The 25156-nt window shown below is 60.5% G+C and overlaps 2 protein-coding genes across 3 annotated transcripts in view; one reads left to right on the top strand and one right to left on the bottom strand.

Annotated features, from left to right (window-relative positions):
* The window catches only part of Lfng (LFNG O-fucosylpeptide 3-beta-N-acetylglucosaminyltransferase), a 30217-nt gene extending 12967 nt beyond the window's left edge, over positions 1-17250 (top strand). Inside the window, exon 9 of the transcript XR_007208502.1 lies at positions 17222-17250. The gene's annotated coding sequence lies outside the window, so the exon portion shown is untranslated. The remainder of the gene's footprint in view (positions 1-17221) is intronic.
* On the bottom strand, positions 1449-24954 carry Ttyh3 (tweety family member 3). Of its 2 annotated transcripts, XM_048330248.1 has the most exons (15): positions 24672-24954; positions 14535-14704; positions 14166-14277; positions 13841-14061; positions 13490-13585; positions 11957-12029; positions 11674-11749; positions 11174-11229; positions 10438-10530; positions 8620-8712; positions 8295-8431; positions 5473-5646; positions 5058-5133; positions 4315-4415; positions 1449-2956 (listed from the first exon to the last, which is right to left on the bottom strand). In XM_048330248.1, exons 1-14 carry the CDS (start codon positions 24792-24794, stop codon positions 4335-4337), a joined length of 1581 nt encoding a protein of 526 aa, XP_048186205.1. In that variant the 5' UTR covers positions 24795-24954; the 3' UTR covers positions 1449-2956; positions 4315-4334. The 2 variants fall into 2 exon arrangements, with proteins under 2 accessions (XP_048186205.1, XP_048186206.1); XM_048330249.1 differs by lacking the exon at positions 4315-4415 and having other exon boundaries at positions 1451-2956.
* Positions 24955-25156: the final 202 nt, after the last annotated feature.

Below are 25156 nucleotides of genomic sequence, written 5' to 3'. Positions count from 1 at the left end.
TGCACCTGCTTCTCAGAGGAAACCCAAACTATAGCCCCAGGGTGGTGGTGGGGTCCAGCAGGGTCCGTCTTGGCTTCCAGGGGGACCAGGGCTCCACTCAACTCAGCACATGGCAGGAGGGGGCTGGCAGCCCCGTCTTGTAGACCCCAGCCATAAACCTACCAACCACATGGATGCCCCCCAACCCTCAGATGGGGGCCACATGGCAGGCTACGCCCTCCAGCCCACTCACCCACCCTGATGGCCCCTGCCTGCGGCACACCAAACACTGCCAGGGTCCCCATGCCCCAGAAAATGATACTGTTTTTCAAAATTCCTTTATTTTAAAACATGAAACCCAAGCTGAGTAGAAACCACAGAAATTACATGGACAAGAATTTTTTTTTTTTTTTTTTTTTTTTTTTTTTTTTTAGTATTTGCCAAGAAAAATAAAGTCCCCCCAAGAAATAAAAATCACCCCCAACCCAGTTTTAAAAAACAAAAACACAGCGACAGGACACAGCCCAGGGCCTGTGGAGGCTGGAGGGGCAGCCGGCTGGCTGAGCTCTGGCATTAGTTCACACGTAGTTAAGATGCAGGGCTGAGGGGAGGCGGGGAGGCCGGTCTGAACGAATCGTATGTATGTATGTAACACATAAACGGGCATGGCACACAACCATTATGGTTAAACACAAAATGCCCACAGAGGGCCCTGGTCACCTGGTCCTCCTGGCTGGGCTGGGCAGGTTTGGGGAGGGAGTTGCATAGTGAGGTGGGTGGAAGTCACCAGGAAAAGGAGGTTCAAGGCTGACCCCCAACCAGACCCTCCACTTCCTAAACCTTGCCCTGCCTAAACCTGGGGAAGTGGATGCCTGCAGAGGGCCCAGCACCTGCCCAAGCACGCTTGGCCTCCGTCCCCAGCCGTCAATGTCCCACTATGTCTATAGTGTCTGCGTGGGGGGGGGGGGAGGGAGGGGGGGAAGGGGCATGGAACCACCACGGGTGGCTGGCCCCAGCCTGCTGCCCGTAGGAAGGTGTGGGGAGGCCACTAGGATGGAAGTCAAGCGGTCCCCAAAGCTCAGAAGGAAAAGGAAACCAGGGCAAAGCTGCTCCCCTCCGTGGGTGGTAGAGTATGAACCCCTTCACTTGGCCCTTTCCCAAATCGAGCCTCGGTGAGGAGGCTCGCAGCCGGGCATGTGTGCACACAATGGGCAGGATGTCGGGCAGCACCGGCCTCTCGTGCTATACACATTCAAGCGTGGGCAGCGTGTGCTTCCGTGCTGCCGAGATGGGCACCCAGGTGGGTGCAGCCTTGGCCAGGAATGCGCCCTGGTCCTGGAGTGCGGCCAGGGGCAAGGAGCCCTCCGCCAAGGCTCAGTGCTGCACCTGGTTGATGCCCAGGCCAACGTTCCCACCCACCCCGTTTTGGTCCGACACTGGGGTGACGCCCAGGCCCAACCCCCACCCACCACCCCCCATTTTGGTCTGGGGTGACACCCCCACCCACCCCGTTTTGGTCCGACACTGGCAGAAAAGCGCGCTTGGAAGGCAGAGCAGGGAGGGGTGCACCCAGGGAGGGGTGAGGCCCGTCCTGGGGCCATCTGTAAACTGCCCCCTGCCGCGGTCCCTGCGGCCCAGTGGGCGCACACCGGGCCCCCGTCTTGCCATCCTGGCTGGCCGGGGCTGTGCCCAGGTGCTGACTTGGGGCTCACAGCTGCCAGGGCAGGAAGCACAGCAAACATCGTACACTGACGCCAAAAGCACCTTAGGGGAGCCTGTCCCCACTTCACAGGAAGGGCGGCCAAGGCCGGGACTCCAGGTCCAGGTTCTTGGGGCTACAGTGCTCCCGGGGCTGCGTCTGCCCAGGGAGGGAGGGGTCCCCAGGCCCTCCGGATAGACTGTAGGCCTGCAGTGCCTCCCAACAGCACCCCTTGTAGAAATGGCCACTTCCGCCCAGGCTCCCAGCCATGGGGCTGGACACAGGATCAAACTCACAGGCCGATGGAGGCTGGGAGTGAGGTTAGTGGTTAGTCCCCAGACAGGCTTCAAGGGCTGGGGGCGCTTTCACAGACTGTTTGGATCCCATCCCCAGGCTGTGCTCCAGAGACTCGGCACCTGTCCTGGGGGGAGATGGGGGGGGGGGGCAGCGTCCTGCTCAGCCCTCGCCCGCCAGCACTAGAGATGATAAACGTGGTTAGTGCAAAAAATGAACCCAACGAAGCTGCCAAATGTCGAGGAGGGAAGAGGGGTTTGGCACCAAGAGGGCAACCAGCACTGGGAGGCCAGCGAGGGAACCGTGCAGGGCAAGGGCACCTGCTGTCCAGGCAGTGCTGGGCCGGAGGCAGGGGCCTGAGGCCCAGGAGCTGGAGGGAGAAGCAGAGCCAGGGCTGGGCACGGCTGGACCAGGTCAGGCAGGCGCTGGACGCTGCAGAAAGACACGGGCACAGGGACAGAGATGAGCAGGAAGGTACGGGCCTGTCCCTTGATTGCCAGCGATGCCAGGCACAGGTCTCCTATGAATGAAGACGTGACCCCAGAGACACAGGGTCAGCCCAGGTGTGCACGCCGTTGGGGGAGACAGGAACTGTGGGAGGGTGGAGCAGGCAGGAGAGGCCAGGGCTGGGCTGCAGAGTCTGAAGAGCCATCTGTAGAAGGCGCACACGGGCACAGAAGCACCTGGCACAGAGCGGGGCTCAGAGAGTGCAAGAGGGTGGAAGGACACAGCGGGAAGGCCAGGCAGGGGTGGGTGTGGTGGCAGCTCTATCTTGTGGCCCAGGCAGAGGTGGGGGTCCAGAGCGCCCCTGTGGGGAGAGGGGAGCAGGGGCGGGACTCCGGCGGCCTCAGCGGAAGTGGCGCTGGCTCGGGAGGGGCAGGCGGGTGGCACGAGGCGGGCGGCGGGCGTCTAGTGCGCGCTGCTGCTGGAATCGGGGCGAGGCTGGCTCGTGGCGAGGTATTTGGCTCTCATGCTGGACGTGTACTGAGGAGAGAGGAGTGGGTCAGTGAGACCCTGGGCACCGTGCGCCATGGCTGACCTTCAGGAGGGTGACGGCCGCAGCACAGTGCCTGGCGCCTGTCAGCAGAGCCCTAGGGAAGGGGGTCCGGGAGGAGCTGGCCGGCCCTCAGCCTGCACCAAGGACATCCAGCAGGGAGAAGTCGTCTCAGCTCCCAGGCCCCGCCACGACCAGCAAAATGTCTAGTCAGAGCTCGGCCAGCCCCACAGGGCACTCACTCCACCATGTGCCTGGGACCCAAACACCCTCCCAGGCTGCCCACCAGCCGGGCAGCCCCAGCCTCTGCCAGACACTGGCCCGGCTGGAGTGACTGCTGCCCACAGGAGCAGGGCCCCACCCAGGGGCGGGGCTAGGGAGATGGCACCCTGCACACTGCGGCTACCCTGACCAAGCAGGTGTGTGAAGGGTTTCAGTGGTGTGCACATGTGTGTATGCATGTACACATATGCCTGACTGTGAGTGCACGTGCAATGCATGCAGGTGAACGCCTGTAAGTACATGTATATGCATGTGTGTGCATACATGTGTGCAAGTGAATGCGTGTGTGTGTGTGCACTGGAGGACACACAAGTGGATAAAGTGTGCGTTAAAGCTGGGCACTGGGTGAAGATCCCACACACCCAGGCCGGGTCCTGGGTCACCAGTGGTCAGGACGCCCTGTTTATCTCAGGTGGGTTCCCACCACCCCCAGACTCCAGGCTGCTCCCACAGTCCCCTGAGCAGAGTTCCGACACGGCCCAGGTCCCTGGGAGCCTTCTGGGGCACTAGAAGGGTGCAAGCAGCCCATGAGCCATGGAGCAGGAGGGAGCAGGAAGAGGGCGGCCCAAGGAGTCATGTCATTCCATGGACATGCAGCAGTGACAGGGGACAGGTGGGGGACAGGACAGCTGGTGGGATGGGACGGTGGGAGGAGTGTGCACGCTCATCTGCGCAAGTGTGTGCACAGGCCTGCCTGCAGGGCTGCACCTGGAGGCTGGGCAGGCAGGAACTGCCCCCTGGGCTCAGATCCATGCTTAACCCCGGGGAGCCCCTGGGCTGTGGTGGACGCGTCCCTCACGGGCGGTGGGTGGGTGGGTGGGTGGGGAGTCAGGCTGGGCAGGGGGAGGGAGGAGGCAGGGAAACCTGGCACGGGCTCCTGGCTGCGCTGAGACCCTGGGCTCGGGCCCACACCCGAGGTCTCCGGCTGTGCTGGACTGCCCGGCGCTGGCCCTGGCAGGGTGGGGCCTGAGGTTAGCCATGGTGGGGGCGGTGGTGAGCAGAGGGTGCGAGGCATGGAGGCGCAGGCGGTGGCCGTGCGGGGCGGGGGAGCCGGGTGTGTAAGTACCTGTCACTCTGAGGGCACAGCTACCACAGCGTTCGGGCACTGTCCATGGGTTTAAATTGCCAGCCTGTGTGGCTGCCAGAGTCCAAGGCAGCCAGATAGCGCTAGGAGGGCCCGGGGTGGGAGGGGTGCAGGAGAGAGAGAGAGAGAGGAGGCGTCCTCAACGCTAGGGCGCGGCGGCCTCAGGAGACAATGGGACAGAGGGGCCGAGGGAAGGCAGCCGGGAGGGCGCTGACAGGAGCCTGCAGCCTGGCACGGCCCTTGTGCAGGTCCTGGGCATGGCAGGCGGTGGCCACTGTACTGTAGGCAGCTGTGCTTCGGAAGCAAGATGGCCTGCAGCCCCCAGCCCGTCCTCGCAGCCCACGTTCCAGGAAGCCACCGGAACTCAGGCTCTGCCGGCTCCTCTTTGGCACCAAGTCCACCCTGTCCCCTCGTGTCCGTGTCACGCTCAAGGCCCAGGCTGGAAGAGCCAGGGCTGAGGCACCCAGGCAAAGGAAGGAAAGGAAGCCAGGCCCGCCCTGGGCAGCCCAGCATGAAGGCAGGAAAGCGGGGAGCCCCTGTGGTGCGGTTGAGGGGCACGGATGCTCTGCACTCTGACCCCTGGCTCCTCAAGGCTGGAGAGAACCAGGGTCCACCTAGCTGCATCTACTTCAGAGGCCCTGGCTGGACAGACCCCTGTGGTCACAGCGACCCCCAGAGCACCAGCAGATCCCCGGAGGGCCCCCCCGCCCCTGCCCTGGACTTACTGAGGGCGGTGGGGACTCGCGCCCAATGAGGGGGGTGTTCTCACAGCGGGGATTCTGGAAATTGGCATTCTGGCTCCTGAGGCGTGGGGGGAGAGAGTGACTGTGAGTGACCACTGACCAGTGGCCCAGCTCAGAGAGGCCCCTATGCCCACCCGGCTCCCAGATCGGCCTGGCACCTGCTGCAGCTCTGCAGGCCGCCATGGCTGCTCTCACTAGAGTCCATGAGCCCAGCAGTCACACAGGCTGAACAGCCTCCAGCGCCCACCCAAAGCCCACCTTCACCCTGGCTGCCTGCCCGCTGGCAGGGCAGCACATAGCCTCCCGCGGGAGCCAGGCCCTGCCTGAGCCCCCCTCTGTCCTGCTGCCTGGCCGTGCCCACCGGCCCCTGGGCTCGCGAGGGCCCGCAGGTACTCACATGTACTCGGTGACTGGGGCATTGCTGACCGTGTGGGCCGCGGCTGGGATGCTGGCCTCGCTGCCGTAGCTGCTCCCACAGCTGTACAGGCTGGGCATGTGGACGCGGTACAGGCTGTCCTGCGCCTGCCGCTGCCCCGGGGCGGCCTCCTCCTCCCCGTCCTCCTCAGGGCCCCTGGGAGAAGCACACGGTGCCCTCTCAGTGCCCAGGGTGGAGCTGGCCTGGCCCTCGGGTGGTGGTGGTGTGGGCACAGTCTCCAGTCCTAGCTGTTCACACTGCGGAGCCCCAGCCCGGAAGCCGTAGCCTCTGAGAGGGAGGCCCATCCCACCATCTACATGGGGCACGGACTGCCCGTGGACAGCGGGCTGCGAACACCTCAGCTTCCCAAGCACAGAGGCTATGGTGCCGCCCTCTGGCTCTGTGGCCAGGCCCTGACATGCAGCGTCCTCCTGCCCTGCTAGGACACAGGGCTGGGCCAGAGGCAGGACACACCTCCAGGGTGGCACAGTGCCCTGGCGGTGCCCTCACATGTGGCAGCTCACCTGGCCCTGAGTCCTTTTACAGCCCCGTTTAGGGTCAGGGACACCAAAGCCAGGTGGCTAAGTGACTTACCCAGCCACACCACAAGCAAGGCAGAGCCAGGAGCTGAGTCCAGCCACAGGCCTCCTTCCTCCTCACCGCCACCACCACCCTCACCTCACCACTCCTGCCACGTCACCATTGTCACACAACACCACCGCCACCACCGCCACCCTCATTACCATCACCACCACCACCACCACCCTCACCGTCACCACTCCTGCTATGTCACACCACACCACTGCCACCACCACCACCACTACTACTACCACTGTTACCACACCACCCCCAGCTTCACCCCGGTCACCACCAGCTCTGTTGCAAGCATCCCCGAGACCTGATCCAGGCCTCATGCTTGGTCCTAGCCAGAGCAGGGAGGCAGGAGGGACATACAAAGGGATTCAAACAGGGAAGGAAGAAGGCAAGCTATCCCTTTAGGCAGATGATATGTTTCTGAACTTAACAACCCAACCCTGCAGATGCCACAAAGCCTTCTAGATCTGATAAACGCTTTCCATTACAGAGGAGAAAATAAAACCAATACTCAGAAATCAGTAGCTTGAGCCAGGCTCCAGTGGCTCACTCCTGTCACCCTAGCTACTCAGGAGGCTGAGATCCGAGGATCGCAGTTGGAAGCCAGCCCAGACAGCAAAGTCTGTGAGACTCTTATTTCCAATTAACCCCCCAAAAGCCAGAAGTGGAGCTGTGGCTCAAGTGGTAGAGTACTAGCGTTGAGCACAAAAACTCAAGCCCTGAGTTCAAGCCCCAGGACCAACACACACAAAAAAGAAAAAAAAATAGAAAAGAGGAACAATGTCAAGCACTGGTGGCTCACCCCTGTAATCCTAGCTACTTAGGTAGCTGAGATCTGAGGATCGTTCAAAGCTAGCCTGGGCAGGAAAGTCCATGAGACTCTTATCTCCAACTAACTACAAGAAAGGGAGGGAGGAAGGAAGGGAGGGAGGAGAAGGAGCCAAAAAGAAAAATTCCATTTATAATTAAACCTCAAAAACACTAAAACACCTAGGTATTAACTTAGGCAAGGATGTGAAAGCACTCTACAGTGAAAACTGTAAAATCTTAAAGAGACTCAAGAAAACACTAGAAAATAGGAGGACTTCCATGCTCCTGGAAGGGCAGAACAAACACCATGAAAATGGCCATACTTCCAAAAGTAATCTACACAGTCAACGGAACACCAAAGTCCCAATGTAATTTCTTACAAAAATAGAAAAATCAGGGCTGGGAATATGGCAAGAATGTTTGCCTCGTATACATGAAGCCCTGGGTTCGATTCCTTAGCACCACATATATACAAAAAAGCCAGAAGTGGTACTGTGGCTCAAGTGGCAGAGTGCTAGCCTTGAGCAAAAAGAAGCCAGGGACAGTGCTCAGGCCCTGAGTTCAAGGCCCAGGACTGGCAAAGAAGAGAAAAGAAAGAAAAAACCTAGATCCAGGTGCTGGTGGCTCACACCTGTTATCCTAGCTACTCAGGAGGCTGAGATCTGAGGATCCAGTTTGAATCCAGCCTGGGAAAGAAAAGTCCATGAGACTCTAATCTCTAATTAACCACTAGAAAACCAAAAGTAGAGCTGGGATTCAAAGTGGGAGAGTGCTAGCCTTGAGCAAAAGCGCTCAGGGACAGTGCCCAGGCTGTGAGTTCAAGCCCTATGACTGACAAAAAAATGAAAAACCAATCCAAAAATTCTCATGGAAGCATAAAAGGACCCCAAATAGCACACAATCCTGCGCAGAAGGATTGATGCCTAGGTTTTGGTACTCGCCAACTCAGTTGTATTATAAGCTGTGGTGACAACATGGCACGAGGGGTGGGATTAGCGCGGGGCTGCCTTTTGCCACACGTGAGGCTACTGGTGGGAGACTAGATGGGAAGGGAGGCAGGAAAAAAGAAGATGGCTATAGTGGGGACTTCAGAAAATTAGTCTGGCATCCCCACACTCCAACTTCAACGTTGGTCATCTGGCTGCCACCAGGCCATGGCCGCCAGATGGCCCCCTGCAGAAGATGTGCCCACAGCATCCTCCCAGCCCCAGCTGTGCATGCCTGCACCGGGGCAGGCACGGCGCTTGGCTGGGAGCTGTTCTAGAGTGTTCCTTCTCACCTGGGACCACCAGCCCGAGGTGCTAGAGACTCGGACAGTGGCCAGGTAAGGCTGCGTCTGTCTGTCTCCCGTAGGGACTGTTTGTCCCTAGGCCGCCCGCTGCAGGACACGTGGGGCTCACCTCTTCTGCTGCCAGGTGTGTGGGACGCTGCAGACGATGGAGCTGAACATGAGAGCCGTGACGAAGGAGAAGAGGGCCAAGTAGATGAGGCCCTCCACACCGTCGTAGCAGAAGCCCATCAGCGCCTGCACGTAGTCCTGGCCAGCATGGACGAGGCACCACACCAGAGACGGGAGGAAAGTTAGAGACAGGCAGTGAGGCCGACCTGCAAGGCCCAATGCCAGGCCACAGTGGCCTGCTGACCCTGCCATGAGGTCAGCCCCCCGCCCCCCCCCCCTAGCAGCTCCCCGCCTCCCCCCCCCCCCCCCCCGGTAATGGCCCTTACCAGGTGCAGGCTGCGGCAATCCACCAGGGCTGTGAGGTGCTGGAGGTTCACCTCTGTGCCATTCAGCACCTCCTGGACTCGAAGCAGGTGGTCCTGGAGGGCAGCACCATGTGAGGTCAGTGCCCTACTGGGCTCGAGCTACACCCCCTGCTGGAGCCTCCACGCTCCCCCCTAACCCAGAATCTGCTGCTGAGCCCACCCTGACCCCAGTCTCAGCAGAGGACCTGAGGACACTGGGCCTTCAGAATTGGCAACCTGTTGGGTACAGTGGTATACACCTGTAATCCCTGTTACTCTGAAGGCAGAGGCAGGAAGAAGGGTGGAAGTCTGAGGACAGCCTGGGCAAAACCCTATGTCAGAGACAAACTAAAAGAAAAACAACAAAACAAAAACAAAAGGACAAAGAGTGTGGCTCAAAGGCCCCAACTCTCGACCCCAGTGACACTTAGAAAAAAAACAAAAAAGATATGGCAGCCTTTGGGGACACAGAGAGGAGGGAGATCTCACCCACAGTGTATTGAGATGCTACTGTGTGTACATGTGTGTGTGTGTGTAGCCCGTGTGTGCACAGAGACAACCGTGGAGAAATGGCTCAACCTCTCCGGGCTGACAGAGGTCCTGCTGGGTGAGTGATGGATGCAGTGCTGCCGGCAGCAACACAGCTCCTAAGCACCACTGCAAGCCTCCAGTGGCTTTAGGAAGATGGAGCTTCCCAAAACTGGCTAAGAGTGTGGTCCCTGAAATCCATGTGCAGACATGCCCCCTCCCAGATCACAGTTTGGTGGTTGATGGGATGTGAGTGGGGTCCATATAAGGAAAGAGGGGTGGACTGAGAACACGGGAAGATGGTGCTTGTGGGCCCAGGAGAAGAGCCTTAGGAGGACCCAGGCCTGCTCATGCCCACAGGACCCCAGCCGTCCTCTGAGGCGCTGTGGCAGCTGCCTAGCAGATGGATGTGCCCACTGTCCCACAAGGCAAAACATGATATCAAAGAAAATAACCTGCTGGCTTGCTTTTTTGTTTTTGTATTGGCAGCACTGAGGTTTGAACTCAGGGCCTCACGCTTGCTAGGCAGGAGGTCTACCACCTGACACAACTCTCAGCCACTTTTTTGCATTAGTTATTTTTCAAGTTAGGATCTCTTCCAACCTGGGGAGGGGGAAGCCAGGACTGGGAGCCTTGCTTGCTTCAATGACCAAAACTGTTGCCTGGGCTAGCCTGGAACTTGATCTTCCAGATCTCTGCTTCCCAAGTAGCTGGTGTTACAGGCATGTATCACTACACCTAGTCTGGTTTGCTCTTTCAAGTTTGTCAAGTGTCACAGAGAAAGTGCTGCTGCTCCCCCTGGGGCTGAAGAGCCCATGAGATGTGCTCTCTGCTATCCCCAGAACTAGGCAGTGCCTGCAGGTAGAGGTAGGGACCCCAAGGAGATTTGGGGTTTAATGTTCAACCTGGGGTCTAGGCCTATTAGATGCCATATGCTACCCCAAGAGCTGGTCTTACTCTACCTTTGCTTTTATTTTCTATGCAAAGAATTCATAAGATTTTCAATATAACCAGTAAAATCATCTTTAAGGGCCTACCAGAAATCCCTAGGGAAAAGGATGGGAGGAAAAGGTGGAGGAACAATCAGGGCCCCACCCCACAGTCCATCACCCAATCAGGATGCCTGCTCTACTGGCCCTCACCCAATCAGGGCCCCAGCCAACAGCCCTCATCCAATCAGATTGCCTGCTCTGCAGCCCCTCACCCAATTGCAGGTTGCCCCACCCTGCAACCCCTCACCCAATCAAGGCGACCTGCCCCACAGCCCCTCACCTTGGTGGCTGGGTTTTCCCGAGGAACACTCCTCAGCAGCTCGGCAACAATGTCCTGCATCTCCACCAACGCCTTGTGGCTACCAGACAGCTTCTGCTCCACAGAAAGGCTTGGCTTTGAGGGGCTGGGCCACCATGTCACCGGTCCCACACCCTACTACACACAGGCAGCCTCAAGGACACCCTTGCTCCCCTAGCAATCTCCACATGGGATACTTCCCTGATAGTGCCCGAGAGCGAACAGGGCATCCTCGACACAGGTAACTTCTGAGTCAAGCTCTGGCTGGCCTCCAGTTCCCAAATCCCCCCCAAGTTCTGGTATTACAGGTATGTACCACCAAGCCTAGATAGGTAAGTCTTGACGACCCAGAGGGCCATGCAATCCCAGTAGCATGTAGGCTGAGGGCAAAGGGTATGACAGTCAGGGATGCCAACCCCTTCCAATAGGCACCTGGCCAGACAGCACTGCTCAGAGGCTTCCTGGGACTCCTCCCGCCCGTGCCCCATTGGGAAGGAGCCATGCCACTACAGAGACCTGTAGTGACCTGAGTCACTAGGGTGGCAAGTCCAGGGCAGTGAGTGGCACACTATCCACACAGCTGCCCCCAGCACAGTGCTGGCTGTAGTAGGTTGGCTCAGAGGCAGAACAGGGCCTGCCCCACCTCCCCATGGACAAGTGCTCTGGCCTCTCTCTGTGCGTCCCTTGCACCCAGGCCCCAGACTGGCCTGCTTCTTACCTGCTGGAAGGGGTTGGTGGCGCGGGGCGAGCAAGCCAGGTAGTACTGCAGGATGTCTGCAGAGACAGGAAGAGTGGGATGAGGGGTGGCCAGTGTCTATGTGTCTGCATGCAAGTAGAGGTCTGCATGCATGCATGGTACCCGTGCCAGCACGTGTGCATGCGTGTGCACATGTGCATGTGCACATGCGTGAGGAGGATTAGTATCCTAGGGGACATATGTGTACCACCACAACCGCACTCAGAAAAAGCCTTTAGAAGGCTGTTGCAGGCACATGAGCCGGGGCTCATGTGTCCTTTCCCCATCTAAAGGCTTCCTCCACAGGGCAAAGCCCAGATCCCCAGGACCAGGTCCTGCTGCCTTTCCACCCTTTCCCGTCCCAACTGGTCTACCTGCTGCCTCACAAGCACGGCCTGTGTCTCTGCCTCAGGCCTTTGCATGAGAGGCAGTCTCAACAACTCCCATTAGGTAGGCAGGGGAGCTGGTGCCTGGCCACTCACCCCTACTCAGCACAGTGTACTCGTCCACCACCTTGGTCACGTAAGTGTCCGGGCTCACGCAGAAGTCACTGGAGCCCTGTGGTACATATAGGTAGGAAGGGGGTGACCAAGCTGGGCCTCAGAGGGAAGCTGTGCCCACCCTGAGCTACAAGCTGACCTGGGGTGGGGGGGTATAAGCTGACCCCGGGGTCTGTGAATAATGGATGGGCAGGCCCCTGAGGAGTGTAGTTCCCCTACCCCAGCACCAGGGCAGACAGGAACTGCTGGTTCCCCAGCCACTCACCACAGACACAGCCAGCTCCAAGCCCAGTGCACCCCAGCTGATGACCAGGGCCAGGACCCCCAGCAAGCAGACCCTTGAGGCAAAGGAGAACAGTCAGCATCCCCCAAGCTGGGGGAAGGAGATATACTACACACTGGGCTGTGGGAGAGAGTGGCAGGCCCTTAAATACAGCTGGGGGTCTGGCCCACAGGGGTTATGGCTTTTCCAGAGGCCTGCTCTTTACAAATGCCTAAGGCTCAGTGCTTGGGCAGATGCCCCTCTAGGCTGGGGCAGGTACAGCCAGTGCACTGTTGAGGCTGCAGGGTAGGCCTGGACTTGGCTGAAGACCAGGTGATTCTGAGGGCTTCATCCCTTGTCCTCCAGCTTTCCCTGGGGTCTTCTCTTCACTAGACTCCATCTCTGCCTTCATCTTGCTCTGAGGCCAAAGTAGAGTGAACCTCAGGGGCTCAATGACTTGGGCCTGACCAGGCCCTCCAATCCTGCTGGACCTCACTCAGAGTCCCAAGATTTGTGTGATAAGTTCTTCACCTCTACGTCCTTCTAGCTCCCTTCAGCCCAGTTGACGAGACCTTCTGAGCCCCTCTGCCCCTCAATCCCTCTGCAAGTCTACAAATTAACCACTTAGCATCTTCCCAAGGTCTCCACTTTGTAACTCTTAGGTGCAACATGCAAACTGCAGACAGCCAAAAAACAAAACAAAACAAAACAAAAGAACCAACAGGCTGGGAATATGGCCTAGTGGTAAAGTGTTCACCTCGTATACACGAAGCCCTGGGTTCGATTCCTCAGCACCACATATATAGAAAATGGCCAGAAGAGGCACTGTGGCTCAAGTGGCAGAGTGCTAGCCTTGAGCAAAAAGAAGCCAGGGACAGTGCTCAGGCCCTGAGTTCAAGCTCCAGGACTGGCAAAAAAAAAACAAAACAAACTGCAGACAGCTGTGCTGCCTGTTCTGCCATGCCTGCTTTTTCTCCAGGGTGCTGTCACCTGACCCTCTGCACAGCTGACCATTCACCCCTCACTCAGCGCTGCACGGCAGGGCCTGGGGTGTTCTTTGGACCAGAGCCTGGCAAGAGCTGGGAGGTGGTTATGCAGGTGTTCAGGGAGGGACTGCTGCAGCACCTAACTACTATGGGCAAGCTGTCACTTCTGCCATCTTGCAGTGGAGGAGACAGAGAGTCTCCACAGCTTACTGTGCCACGTGTCCCATCCCAGCGGTGCAGGGAGCAGCAGAGCAGGGACGGAGGGGTGGGAGGAGTCCCCCAGCACCTGAGGCCCCGGGAAGGCAATAGGCTCTCAGACTCTCCTGGGAAGGAACCCAACAGGCAGCTGAGCCCAACCTAGGGCAAATGGCCATTGAGGCAGGCCACACCATGGTTGTCTTATAGTAGCTCCCTCCACAAGCATTTCCACCTTAGGTAATGTGGGGTCACACTATAGACCTCATAGCTGATGGGGGAGACTGTGTTACAGTGCCTCACCCTGCCTCTCTGCCTCAAGGCCCACAGGTACCCACCCTGCCCCTAGACTCACCCGACCAGGATGCCCTTGGAGCTTCGGATGAGGCCCACCAGCACCAGGAGGCAGATGATCACATCAAGCAGCAGCAGGCCCAGGTAGCCCAGCCACCTGCCGGCACACAGGGTGTGGGCAGGTACAGAGGGGAACTGGATGGCAAGGTCAGGCTGGGAGGCCAGGAAGGGCACTCACAGAAAACTGGGACTCGGGGCCTGGCATCCACTGTCAGCGACCTCCAGCCGTTCTGCCCACCACCCATAAGGTCTCAGGTACTAACTAGGTGCTGAGACCAAAATGGCCAGGATGAGGATACCTTATGACCCAGGCGCAGCGAGCCATCCAGGGAGGATGGGCACCCCGGCGCACCTGTACCAGTCGTAGAGATCCACCTGCTCCGCCAGAGCCTCCAGCGACACGCCCGGGTTCCTCCAAAAGGGAATGGCGGCCGTGTAGCCCAGCAGCGTCTCCAGCAAGCCCTGCAGCCGCTGCACGGCCTTCAGGGGCTCGGGCCGCCCAGCCAGCTGCCGCGCCAGGCTCTGCAGGCTGGGCTCCGCCGTGCGGTTCAGGGCCGCCGCCGTGTCCCACACCTGCCGGGGACCAGCCGCAGCTGAGGCCGGGCAGCGGCCGGAGCTGAGGCCAGGGGCAGGGAAACCGCAGCCACCCCGCAAACCCCAGCCCTGCAGCCACTCACGCGGTCCTCCACCCCCGCCACAGTGCGGTTGGCGTGTCGGAGCGAGTAGGTGGCCCGGTGGACGCCGTCGCTGGTCTCGCCATTGCCGTAAAATCCCACTGCAATGCCGGCGCTGGAGAAGAGCGGTGAGCCGGGGGCGGAGCCCCGCCCCTTCCACTCAGTCCCCACCCACCCACATGCCCCGCCCCAGCTCCCTGCTTCCTCCCTCCGGCCCCGCCCCTCCGGCCCCCGCCCACCCGCATGCCCCGCCCCGGCTCCCCCTTCCTCCCTCCGGCCCCGCCCCTCCAGCCCCCACCCACGGGCCCCGCCCCGGCTCCCACTACCTCCCTTTGCCCACCCCCCACCCCCACACACACCCGGCAAGCTCACCTGCAGACCAGTGTGGCGATGATGACACACCAGGCGGTGCAGCAGCAGTCTGCGTCCAGGTGCTCGTCGCTCTTGCGCCTCCGGCAGCACAGCCAGAAGGAATAGAAGAGCAGGAAGAGGAGGTCCAGGGCGAGGCAGGCCAGGGCCACGGCCCCCAGCAGCAGCAGCGCCTGCAGGGGTAGGACAGAAGCACGCTAGAGGGTGGAGGCCTCAGCACTGCTGGACAGGGGAAGCGAATTCTGTGCCCGCCCACCCAAGGGAGCTGGCACAGCCTCACATTAGAGCCTGGGGCCTGGGAGGTGAAGGTCTCGTGGCCACCCTGGACTTGCACCTTCAACTGTACTGTGTATCAGGAATGGACTCCACATTCCCTGTGGGCAGGCCAGCGCACAAGCTCCAGGCCTCCATCAAGGCCTCCATGCATGATGCAAGGACATGGAGGGAGGGGTGCCCCTAGCAGGGACCTGTCACCTCCCAGGGCAGGATCCTATGGTCAGTGCCACACTAGGTCCCAAGTACACACCCTGGGTGGCATATAGCCACAGAGCAGGGCCCCTTGTCCTGTCACCAGCCTGTAGCTGCAGTGAGGCTGTGCCTCACCGATCCTCTCTGTCCTGGGAGGGACAAGGGGAACCAGAACCGCTGGCCCCAGGCAAGCTTCCTGTACTCGCAGCAGGTGCAGGCAGTGTGGAGGTCTTAGGGACTGCTAGGCAGTGAGAGCTTAGCGCTGCCTGGCTGATTAGTCTAAGTGGCCAGCACAACAAGCCATCACCAGCCCACAAACATCTGGGGGCTCCCATGGAGGGCTAGGCCCCACACCAATGCAGGACTGAGGGTCGGGCACTGCCTGGAACACTCAGCTACACTTGATGAGATGGGGCAGGATCCCCCCACACACACACCAGTCACCCACCAGGGAGTCCTGGGGACACCAGGCCAGGTGCAGGCGGCATTCCCACTTGGTACCCTGGCCCTGTGAAGAGCTGCTTGGTGCTATGTTCCCTAAGGACACAACAGATTTCCCCTCCCCAGTCCCTCCCCTCTGGCACCCACAGGAAGAGGATGCAATGCACACACAGAGCAACATTTCCGGAGCCCCACCGTGGAGGAGGGAGGGTGTCAGTCCATTTCCCCTGGACATGGCGCTTTTCAGTCTGCCTGGCTACCTGCTTCACCAGCAAATAAGCTGCTGAGAAGGCAGAGAAAGGTCCAGGCCCCCAATCCCTGCATTCAAAGGCAGCCCTTCACTGACCATGTGGCCGGAAGTGTGGCCTCAGCATACTTCCTGTGGTGTGGGGGAGGATAGCTGGCTGTCCCCAAAGCCTGGCCATGGGGACTTATTGGGGTAGAATGCCCCCTACTGGGACCCATGGGGACAAGAGGTCCTGGAGTAGCCCTGCTGGCCAGCAGTGGCCCATCTCCCAGGAGATGGTTGCCAGGTAGCAGAAGGCAACTAGTTCCACCTGTGGAAGTGGCCTGTTCACCTTCCGCCTGCCTTGAAGGAGTGGTAGCTGACCAAAACCTGCATATCCAGCCGATGTGAGCCAGGAACAGAACCTTCACAGCCCAGAGCCACACTGCTGCCCTGGGGGCTGAGCTGTCTGCACAGGGGAAGGCCCAAGGGAAGACCTGGACCCCACCAGGAGACTGAAGTTACAGCTGGCTGAACCTCTCCCCTCTCCCCTCAGCTGCCCAGCAACGAGCAGTCTGGGTGCTGTGGGGGACTGGCAGGCTGAGGAGGAGAGGAGAGAGCAGAGTCACCTCCTGAGCCCAGGGCTCCCTGCGGCCCTAGATGCTTGGTCCCCAGGGGTCGTCATGGCAGAGAAGCACATGGGGAGGTGGAGCGGGACCTGGTTGTGGCAGGAGACCCTGGAGGAATCAGGTACTGTCTTCAGTCACCCAGTCACCAGGGCCTGGACAGTCCCTGTACCCCAGTGCCAGGCCCCGCACAGTGGTCATCAATAAGCATTAGTTTTCCGACTGCAATGTCTCCTGGGCTTCCATCTGCCCTCACTTGCTCATGGCTGGGCTTACACCCAGCCCCATCTTGGCCCTGCAGGGACCACATCCCTCTGGTGTGCCTCCCAGGGCCTGGTTGGAGGCAGCTGGGCTTCGGCTCAGGCAGTGGTGGGGCTGGGCTGCCCAGCTGCTCACAGAACACAGCAGTGCTCCCAGTCTGGCTTTTCTCCTCTGTGTGCCGGGACCACACACTCTCATTTGCCAGATGGGGAAACAGACACATCTCAAGGCCAGTGAGATATGTCTCAAGGCCAGTGGGATCTGGGATGAGGGGACCCCCAACAGCACAGGGCTAAGCTTACATACACCTCTAGGAGCCTGGCACATACAGGGATCCAATTAAATTTCACCATAGGTGAACTACAGAACCTGCTGGAAGATAGAGGGGCCACAAACCAGGGCGGTGGTCATCAGCTGGATGTGCTGGTACTGGTCAGCTCCTTTATGGAAGGGTGGAAGGTAGACAGCCTGCCTCCAGGTGGTGGGTGCTGTAACACATGGGGCAGTGCCCCTCTCCAATGGAGTCATGGGTGGACAGCCAAACCAATGGGAGGACAGCGTTGAGTAGTGCCTTGGCACACCCCACAGGATGGGGCAGGCTGGGACCCCGCTCCACAGCTCTGGGGGTTCCCCCATGGTGCTCCTGAAGCTTCCCTGCCCACAGGCAGGTGCGTGTGTGTATGTGTGTGTGTGTGTGTGTGCACCTGTGCAGGCACAGGCATGGGAGCATGGAGCCTCCACGCCCCACAGGCTCCAAGCCCCCGGACACCTGTGCACACCAGCAGCGAGCGACAAGGGACTCCCCACTGAGGAACATGGCAAGGCCAGGGCCAGGTCCAAGAAACCCTAAGCACAGGTGCTGGAGGGGAAGAAGACCACAAGTTCAAAGCCAGCCTGGCCTACGCAGGAAGACCCTGTCCCCAGAAGCAAAAGACAACAGAAAGGGAAGTGCCCTGGGACTCAGAGGGGGTCACCAGTCACTGAAGCCATGCAGGCAGCGACTGGCAAGCTCTGGGCCCACACCAACCTCACTGAAACCATCACTACCCCCAGGATTCTACACACAGAAGGATATAGCCTCACTGTAGATACACTGAAGCCCCTCTACCACATGCCCAACTCCAAGTCTGAGCAGCAGGACTGGGCGGCGGGGTCTCTAGCAGGCCAGCCCCATTCAGCCCCTCTGGTGTTTACACGGAGGGCAGGTCAGCCTAGGTGCTGTGAAGAGCACCACCCTGGGTATGACCATGGCTCAGACTGCAGCCAGGTCCCGGGAGGACACGGTTCTGCAGGGGCCAGGCTGATGGCATCTGTGCCGGCACAGCCACCGCTGTCCACAGACCCATTCAGGACGAGGATGGAAAATGCCTCTTCAGCACTGGGCTCTGATCACATGGAACTTTCCGTCCACGGTACAAGTGACACCCGGGCTCCTTCAGGCAGGATTGCACAGGCTGACCCACCCCTCCCTGAACCTGGGGGCAGCCCGGGCGGGGCCTATGGGTTCCCAAAGGTCTGCGGGCCTAGAACTGGGCCCTGTGTCCCTGACTTGGGACCCCATGCTCCCTGCTGCACCCTGGGTGTTAAAGAGTAGAGGAGGTCTTGGTGGAGGGGTGCAGGCATGGGGAAGAGAATATGGCTCTCTGGGGGCATGGCATGCTCAGTGGCTGGAGCTGTAAGGCCCGGCAGGGATGTGGGGCAGGAGTGGAAGGCTCCACCAAACAGACGGGAAGGGCAAGAGTCAGCTGCCTGGTGCAGCCTGGGCCCACTGAGGCCCAACACTTCTTCTCCATGCTGCTCTACTTCCTGTGCTTCCTGGGCATGGCACCTATAAGCCACTGTTAGCACCTCACCCACAGAAGATCAGGCTCTACACCAGTACAGTCTTGACATGAGGGGGCAGGATCACCGTGGGCGGCCTGTGCCCAAGCTGAAGGTGGAGGAGTTTGTGGTTCTGCCTAGAAAGCCTAGCTATGGGGGGCTGGAAGAACAAGTGCTCCGTGTGCCAGTGGCACAGTAAACTGCCCCACTGGAGGGTGGGTGTGAGCACCACAGGTCATACTACCTGCCACCAGCAGGGGGCGCCACAAGCACACCACGTCACACCTGCATGCCCGCAGCATAGGGGAATCCCCACACCTCCATCTGCAGCTGGTATGAGCCCCCCACAGGCCCTCCTGCCCCCCCGTTGAGGCTCGCAGATCCACGGGGCCCCAGCCAGGTTACTGGGCTGCACTCTAGGAGGGCAGAGCTCAACAGAGCCATGTGCCAGAACCCAGAGCCAGCAGTGCCCAGGCAGTGGCCTGGCAGCACCACAGTGGGTGTGATGACACACACAGGAGGGCTGAGGGGAGGAGCATTGGGCCTCCATCTGCCACGGGCTGTTCCCACAGCAGCCCTGGATCCTCTAGAAGACACAAGCGTGGGTGTCTGCGTGGCCGGCTGCTCAGCAGTGCATCACACTTGTATCCTGGGCCAGCAGAGGAGAGGGGAGCAGAGCAGACCCCAACTGTGAGCCCCTTGGGGCAGCACTGCGGACACATGGCTGGCCTCACCTGCACAAGCTATCACCACGGCCCCGAGTCTGGGCCCTCTGTGAGGGGCTCCCACCATAGCACTGCCACCTCCCCGAGCCAGCTCCAGGCAGAGCCCTGCTGAGGGGCCTGCTGCCCACCATGGCCGAGGGTCTCTGATCACCAGTGGGCGGCAGCACATGAAGCTGTCTGCCCCTTCCACGGAAATCACCAGCCTGCAGAGAGACCTGCCTGCTGGGCCCAGGCTGCCCAGGCTCCCAGCCTGCTGTGGAACCCCAGCCCCCACCCCTAACATACTTGGCAGAGGCTCCAGCCACGCAGGCCAGAAATGAAAAACAGATTTTCCGCGGGCCAGGCTTGTGTTTCACGACTTCCATGACTGTGAGCTCTTGATGGGGCCTGGACAAAGTGCAGCTGCCAGTAGACATGCGGGGACTGGAAAGCAAGGCCCTAACTTTCTGCTTTGGTGTCCAGGCACGGACTGCTCACATTCACACCCTCCTGGAATGGCCACCCCTGGAGCTGGTGCAAGTGCAGGGACCCCAGCCCCCCTGTAACCCACACTGCCCTGCCCCCACAGTTCCCGTGAGAGAGCGGCGGGACACACCTGCCTCCCAGCCCTCACTATGCGTGTTCACATCACGGCACACCCAGCCACCCTGGGGACATGCCCCGGGGCCCCACCCCAGCACTTCTCAAGGGACCCGCCATAGTGGCAAGTAACCCATCCCAGGGCCGGCAGCAGAACACGGGCGTGTGCCTGGCACCCTCCTCAAATGAAGGACCAGCTGGCTGCCTGGCCCAACAAAGCAGGCGGTGCCCCATGCCACATCAGCCCATTCCTTAGGGTCCCAGGCCTCAGGTCCTTGTGGGGGAGGGGGGGTGCCAACTGAGGGCCCAGCAAGAGCAACTGCGCAGGACGGCATGAAGGTGGCCACTGATCCCAGCCTGCGCTTGTGCACCAGCCCATCTGGGAATGGGAGTTGGGCCTTGAGCAGACAGGCCTCAGGCCACGCCTCCCCCGGTGCCCCATGCCCTCCCCTGCCTGTGGACAGAACAAAAGCAGCCCGTGGCTGACTGTCACCAAGCACTGGTTGGGGGTACAAGCTGGGCACTGGGCCCCATCCCAGCACACGGGGCACTGCTGCCCTGAAGATGTAGGAGTGGCTGCCGATAGGGCCTCCAGCAGGGGCAGTGGGTGACACGGCACAGGGCCTGGGGTCCACGCTGGGCCTGCATCCTCGGCTCCTGCAAGCCCTAGGTGACTGCTCGCCATGCCACTGCCCACTCACTGCCAGCGTGGTGTCATGTGCCAGCCCCTCCTCACGGTGGCACTTCCCATACTTCGGACCCCAGGCCCTGCACCAAGGTCTGGGGTCCTCTTCCTGGGCCTTAGCAGAGCTCTGTAGGGGAAAGGTGAGGCCCTGCATTCAAGTCCAGTCCATGGGTAGAAGGTGTAGGCAGGAGCCAGCCAGGGCCACAGCTTCTGCCAGGACAGAGCCAGTGTCCAGCTACGGGGACCACTGTGCAGCTATCCCAGACAGTGCAGAAGAGACAGACAGAAAAAGCCCCCTGGGCAGGGGGCTGTGGCCTGGGATTCAGTCTGAACAAGGGCCCAGGAAACAGAGCATGGGTTGGACAAGATGGGTCCCCAGCCAAGAGTAGGAGGCAGGGAGGATTTCTGCAGGAGGAGCCTAAGAGCTGGGCTGGGAAAGCCAAGCAAGCCCCGAAGTGGGCAGGGGGCACTGCAGATGGCCTGGGCAGGCCCAAGAGCTGGGGAGTTGGGTGTCTGCGGACAGAATGACCCCCTTACCCTCAGACAACTTGGTTTTCACTTGCATGTAGCCTAGGCTAGCTTTGAACTCATTCTCCTGCCTCTTCCTCCTGCATGTTGAGATTACAAGTATATACCGCCCTCCCTGGCCGCTCTCCCAAAGAGTTACCTTCTCCAGGAAGTCTCAGGGCACAGGACTGCGATCAGAGGCCTGAGGACTCCTGGGCCCAGAGATGGCCACTGCCTCCTCTCAGTCTCAAAGGCCAGGCCACCACACAGCTGAAAACTCGGGCCTGGGGACACAGGACTTCTCACTCCAGGGGAGGGCTGAGGGGGGACAGACACCCACGCCACCTCTGGGAGTAGACAGAGGGCTCCAGGGGTCCCAGCCTCACCTACTCCTGCCACTAGGTGGCGCCAACCAACCTAGGCCTTAGCATTCTCCCCTGGACTCAGCACTGGCTGCAATGTGGACAAACTCAAAGCAACTGGCCTTATTAGCTGGGCTTCCCCTGCCACACTGCCAAGCCCCTGCTCTGCACCCCAACCAGTGCATCGTCCATCAGCGCCTGCCCACCTGTGGCTTATTCTAGAAGCTTCCACAAGGCTCTCTGGGGTGCTTGCCACCAGCAACCTCAGAATACTGACCATCATGGGTGGGATACTGGGAGGAGCATCTGTAAGCAAAGCCACACACATCCAAACCTCACCATGCCTACTAAGCAGCTGACAAGCCAGGCACAGTGCCTCATGCCTCTCATTCCAGCCACTTGAGAGGCAGAGATTTGGGAGGATCATGGTTCAAGCATGAGTGAGACCTATCTTAATTTAAAAAAAACAAAAAAAACAGCTGGGGGTGGTGACGTACGCCTGCCATCCCAGCCACTTGGGAGGATCCAAGTCCAGTCTGAGAAATAACTACCCAAAAAACAGCTAAAGCAAAAAAAAAAAAAGGGCTGGGTGGTGTGGGTTCAAACCCCAAGGCCATCAAGAAAAAGAGGAGGAGGCCCCAGCATCAGCAATCAGAAAGCATATAACAGGACTCTGCTTTCAAGGGGTGCCCACCCCACAGATCCGGCTGACTCCAGCCCGAGGGCTCCATTGTGCATCCCCACATAAGCCCAGCCTTGGTAAGCTGAAGACAGGCGATAAGGCTGCTTTTTCAGCCAGAGCTCATTTCCTGAGTAGTGGAAAGGATGACAATGAAGGCCATCCTGACAGTAGGAGGATGTGGCTGTCCTGTCACCTGCCTGCCGCTGATCCTGTAACCCAGGGGCTTTGCTCTTACGAACTGGCTCCAGTCTCTGCCAGCAGACCATTCAGCCAGAGCCCAGAGCCCTCTGTGTGGCCACACAGCATGGGCTCACAGAGCTCCTGAGCAGCACATTCCCCTGTGACATGCAGACAGAGGGCATCTCCCTTTCACTGAGCTCACATTCAGGCTTTTCTGCCTCAGGGCCTTTGCACATGTTCTTCTTACTGACTGAAATTTTCTTCCCACCACTTAAATCTTTTTAAACAACCAAGCACTCAGGACTGGGTAATTACTTACCCAAGGTAAGCATTACCTACTACCTGGAAGGCCCCCTGCAAGCCAGGGCTGGCCGGGTACCTGGGGCAATCAGGAGACGGGCTGACCTCAGCAGACTGCCCAGCTGGAAGTCTCCATGGCCTGCCAGGCAACACCTTCTCCAGGAAGCCTTCCCAGACTGCTGGGCCCCTTTTCCAACCCCATCAAGGGTTTCCCTCTTCAGCTGGCAGTGTCTGGCCTGCCCTAAGCTGCTAAGCCCAGACTGAGACAGATTGAGAGCAGACAGTGTAGACTTGACCCCGTGAGAAGACCCAGGGTTAACAGTGGGTTGTGAGGGCGAATAGGAGATAGGCAAGCAGACAAAGACTCCAGAATGAAACCCTAATCTCCCCTGGTTAAGCCAGGGGTCACTACCTCATAGACCCCCTCCCCCAGTCTCCTGGCCAGCATCATTTCATAGAGAGAGGCAGGGCAGGCCTCATAACCCACCATGGCCCAACCACCCAGGAAGGACCCTTCCGCTCCCACCCCCACCCTCACCCCCAAGCAGTCATTTTGGGATAAGGTCACAAGGCTCAGAGAAATCAAGCACCCGCCTAAGAGCTCTGGTGTGCGGAGGGCAGGGGCAGGAGGCATGTCCACAGACCCACGTCAGGAGCAGAGGCGGCGGGGGAGGGGGGATGGAGACAGGCTGCTTTCCACACTGTGAATTATTCAGTGGCTAATTCTGCTCCTCAGAGAGAAGGCAGGAGAGTGAGTCAGAGCTCTCCCACGGTGGAGACGTGGAGACGAGCGGAGCAGAGCGGGGCAGCAAAGCGGCAGAGCAGGCCCTGTCAGGGCTCAGGGCCCTCTAAGGGACAGCGAGCAGAAGGGTCCTGCCAGCACCCTCAGATTCCCGTGGACCACCTTCCCTCCCTGTCACATGTGGTAGAATCCAGGCCCTGGCTGCTGCCTCACAAGCAGGTGGCCACCCACAGGCCACAGGAAACAGCTATCAGTGTCCCAGGTGGCTCCAGACCACCTGCAATGGGGCCAAATGCTCGGGGCAGCTAACACAGCCACATGGAGAGGCTCCTGCAGCCTCACAAGGACGGGACCCAGGGCCTGGCTTCATGCAGAGGCCTCCCTGCTGTTTCTGAGCCTGCATGCCTGTGCCAATCCCTGGCCCTCTTTCTAATCAGCTTAGGGACTCAATCAGCTGGTGGCCGCAGGTCAGGGGAGCCGGGAGAGGGAGTCTCCGGAGAAGCCAGGTTTCAGGCACCCTCCACTTCCGGTTCGCCTCATCTGGATCAGAGAGCCTGGGGCAGGCCGAGTAGGTGAGGTGACACACGGCTTGGGAACAGTGTGTACCCATGCCACCGTGGGGACCTGCGTGACCAACCAGGAAAACCCTGAACTGCTGGGGGTGGATGGGAGGCCTGGTCACCCCCCCCCCTTCTGTAATCGGGATCCCCTAGCAGGAAGAAAAAGCCCACAGCCTGGTTTCCTGCCCTACACTCAAGCGACAGTGGCGGGGGTGGCCCTAGGGCTTGGCATGACGCCAGCCTGAGACTCCACGGGGAGAGGGGCTAAGAAGAGCCCCCGAGGGCCCCCCTCCCCCGGCTCTGTACTGCTCAGCCCCCACTGGCACCCACTGCAGCCCCTCTTGTCTCCTCTCCCCGAAGCCTGGCCTCCCTTCCCTCCCCTCCCGGCCTGCTGGCGGCCAGGTCTCCCACAGCTGCACACCGCACTGTGTGCACCAGCCACAGGCTGACCGAGGCACAGGGGGTCATTACCAGCCACAGAGGACTGGCATCTGCCCAGACCACTCACCCACCAACCGCCTGGCAGGGATTCCCCAGGCCGGGGCCAAAGGGATGGAGGAGGAATTCCCTCCAGCCGACCCAACACTCGCGGGGTTGGGCAGAGCACTGGCCCCGGGGCCCTGGAGTCCCTGGGTAGAAGGGGAGCAGGGGGGACGGGGGGGGCGGGGGGAGGGACCTGCAAGGGAACAGCACCAGGTGGGCCCCCGAGGATGGAGGACTGGGTCTCCATGCACCCAGATCCGCCAGCCGCACCGGGGGCCTCGGTGACAACAGGAGGGGCTCGGACCCTCGGCGGAGGCCCGGAGGGGGGTAAGGATTCGCGACGGAGGCTGCAGCGGGGGGAGGACCACCCGTTAGGAGCCGGAGGGGGTGAGGAGCCGCGATGGAGGCCGGAGGGCTCCGACCCTCGCGGAGGGGGGACCCTGCGGGGAGGTGGGGAGTCCCGGGACCCCGACCCCGGGGGGCGCGCGTCACCTGCTGGTAGTCGGCGTCTTCGGGCCGGAACTGGCTGCTGGTGGCCTCCCACCGCAGGTCGAAGTGGGGCAGCCGGTGCAGGAGGCTCACCCACCAGGGCGCCGCGTAGCTGACCCCGGCCATGGCGGGCCCGAGGCGCGGCGCGGCGCCGGGTTCCCTCGCTTCCCCTGGCGCGGGGGTTCAGGGACCCGTCGACCCCCGCCTGCACGCCCGCATCGCCCGCGCGTCCCTGGGTCCGGCCCGGCCCGGCTCGGCCCGGCTCGGCCCGGCTCGGCCCAACTCGGCCCGGCTCGGCTCCGCTCGGCTCGGCTCGGCCGCCCGCGCCCGCTGCCTCTTTGTTCGCCGCCGCCGCCGCCGCCGCCGCCACCGCCCCCTCCGCGCCCCCGCCCTCCGGCCCCGCCCCCGCGCGCTCATTGTCCCGGTGCCCCTATGCCCCGCCCCTTACGTCTTCTCCGCCTTCCACCCCTGATCCTGAGTTTCTATTG

This window comes from Perognathus longimembris, chromosome 1 (assembly GCF_023159225.1).
Source record: "Perognathus longimembris pacificus isolate PPM17 chromosome 1, ASM2315922v1, whole genome shotgun sequence".
Lineage (NCBI taxonomy): Eukaryota > Metazoa > Chordata > Mammalia > Rodentia > Heteromyidae > Perognathus > Perognathus longimembris.
Note: the sequence above shows the minus strand (reverse complement) of the source record. Positions and strands in the feature narration are given on the sequence as shown.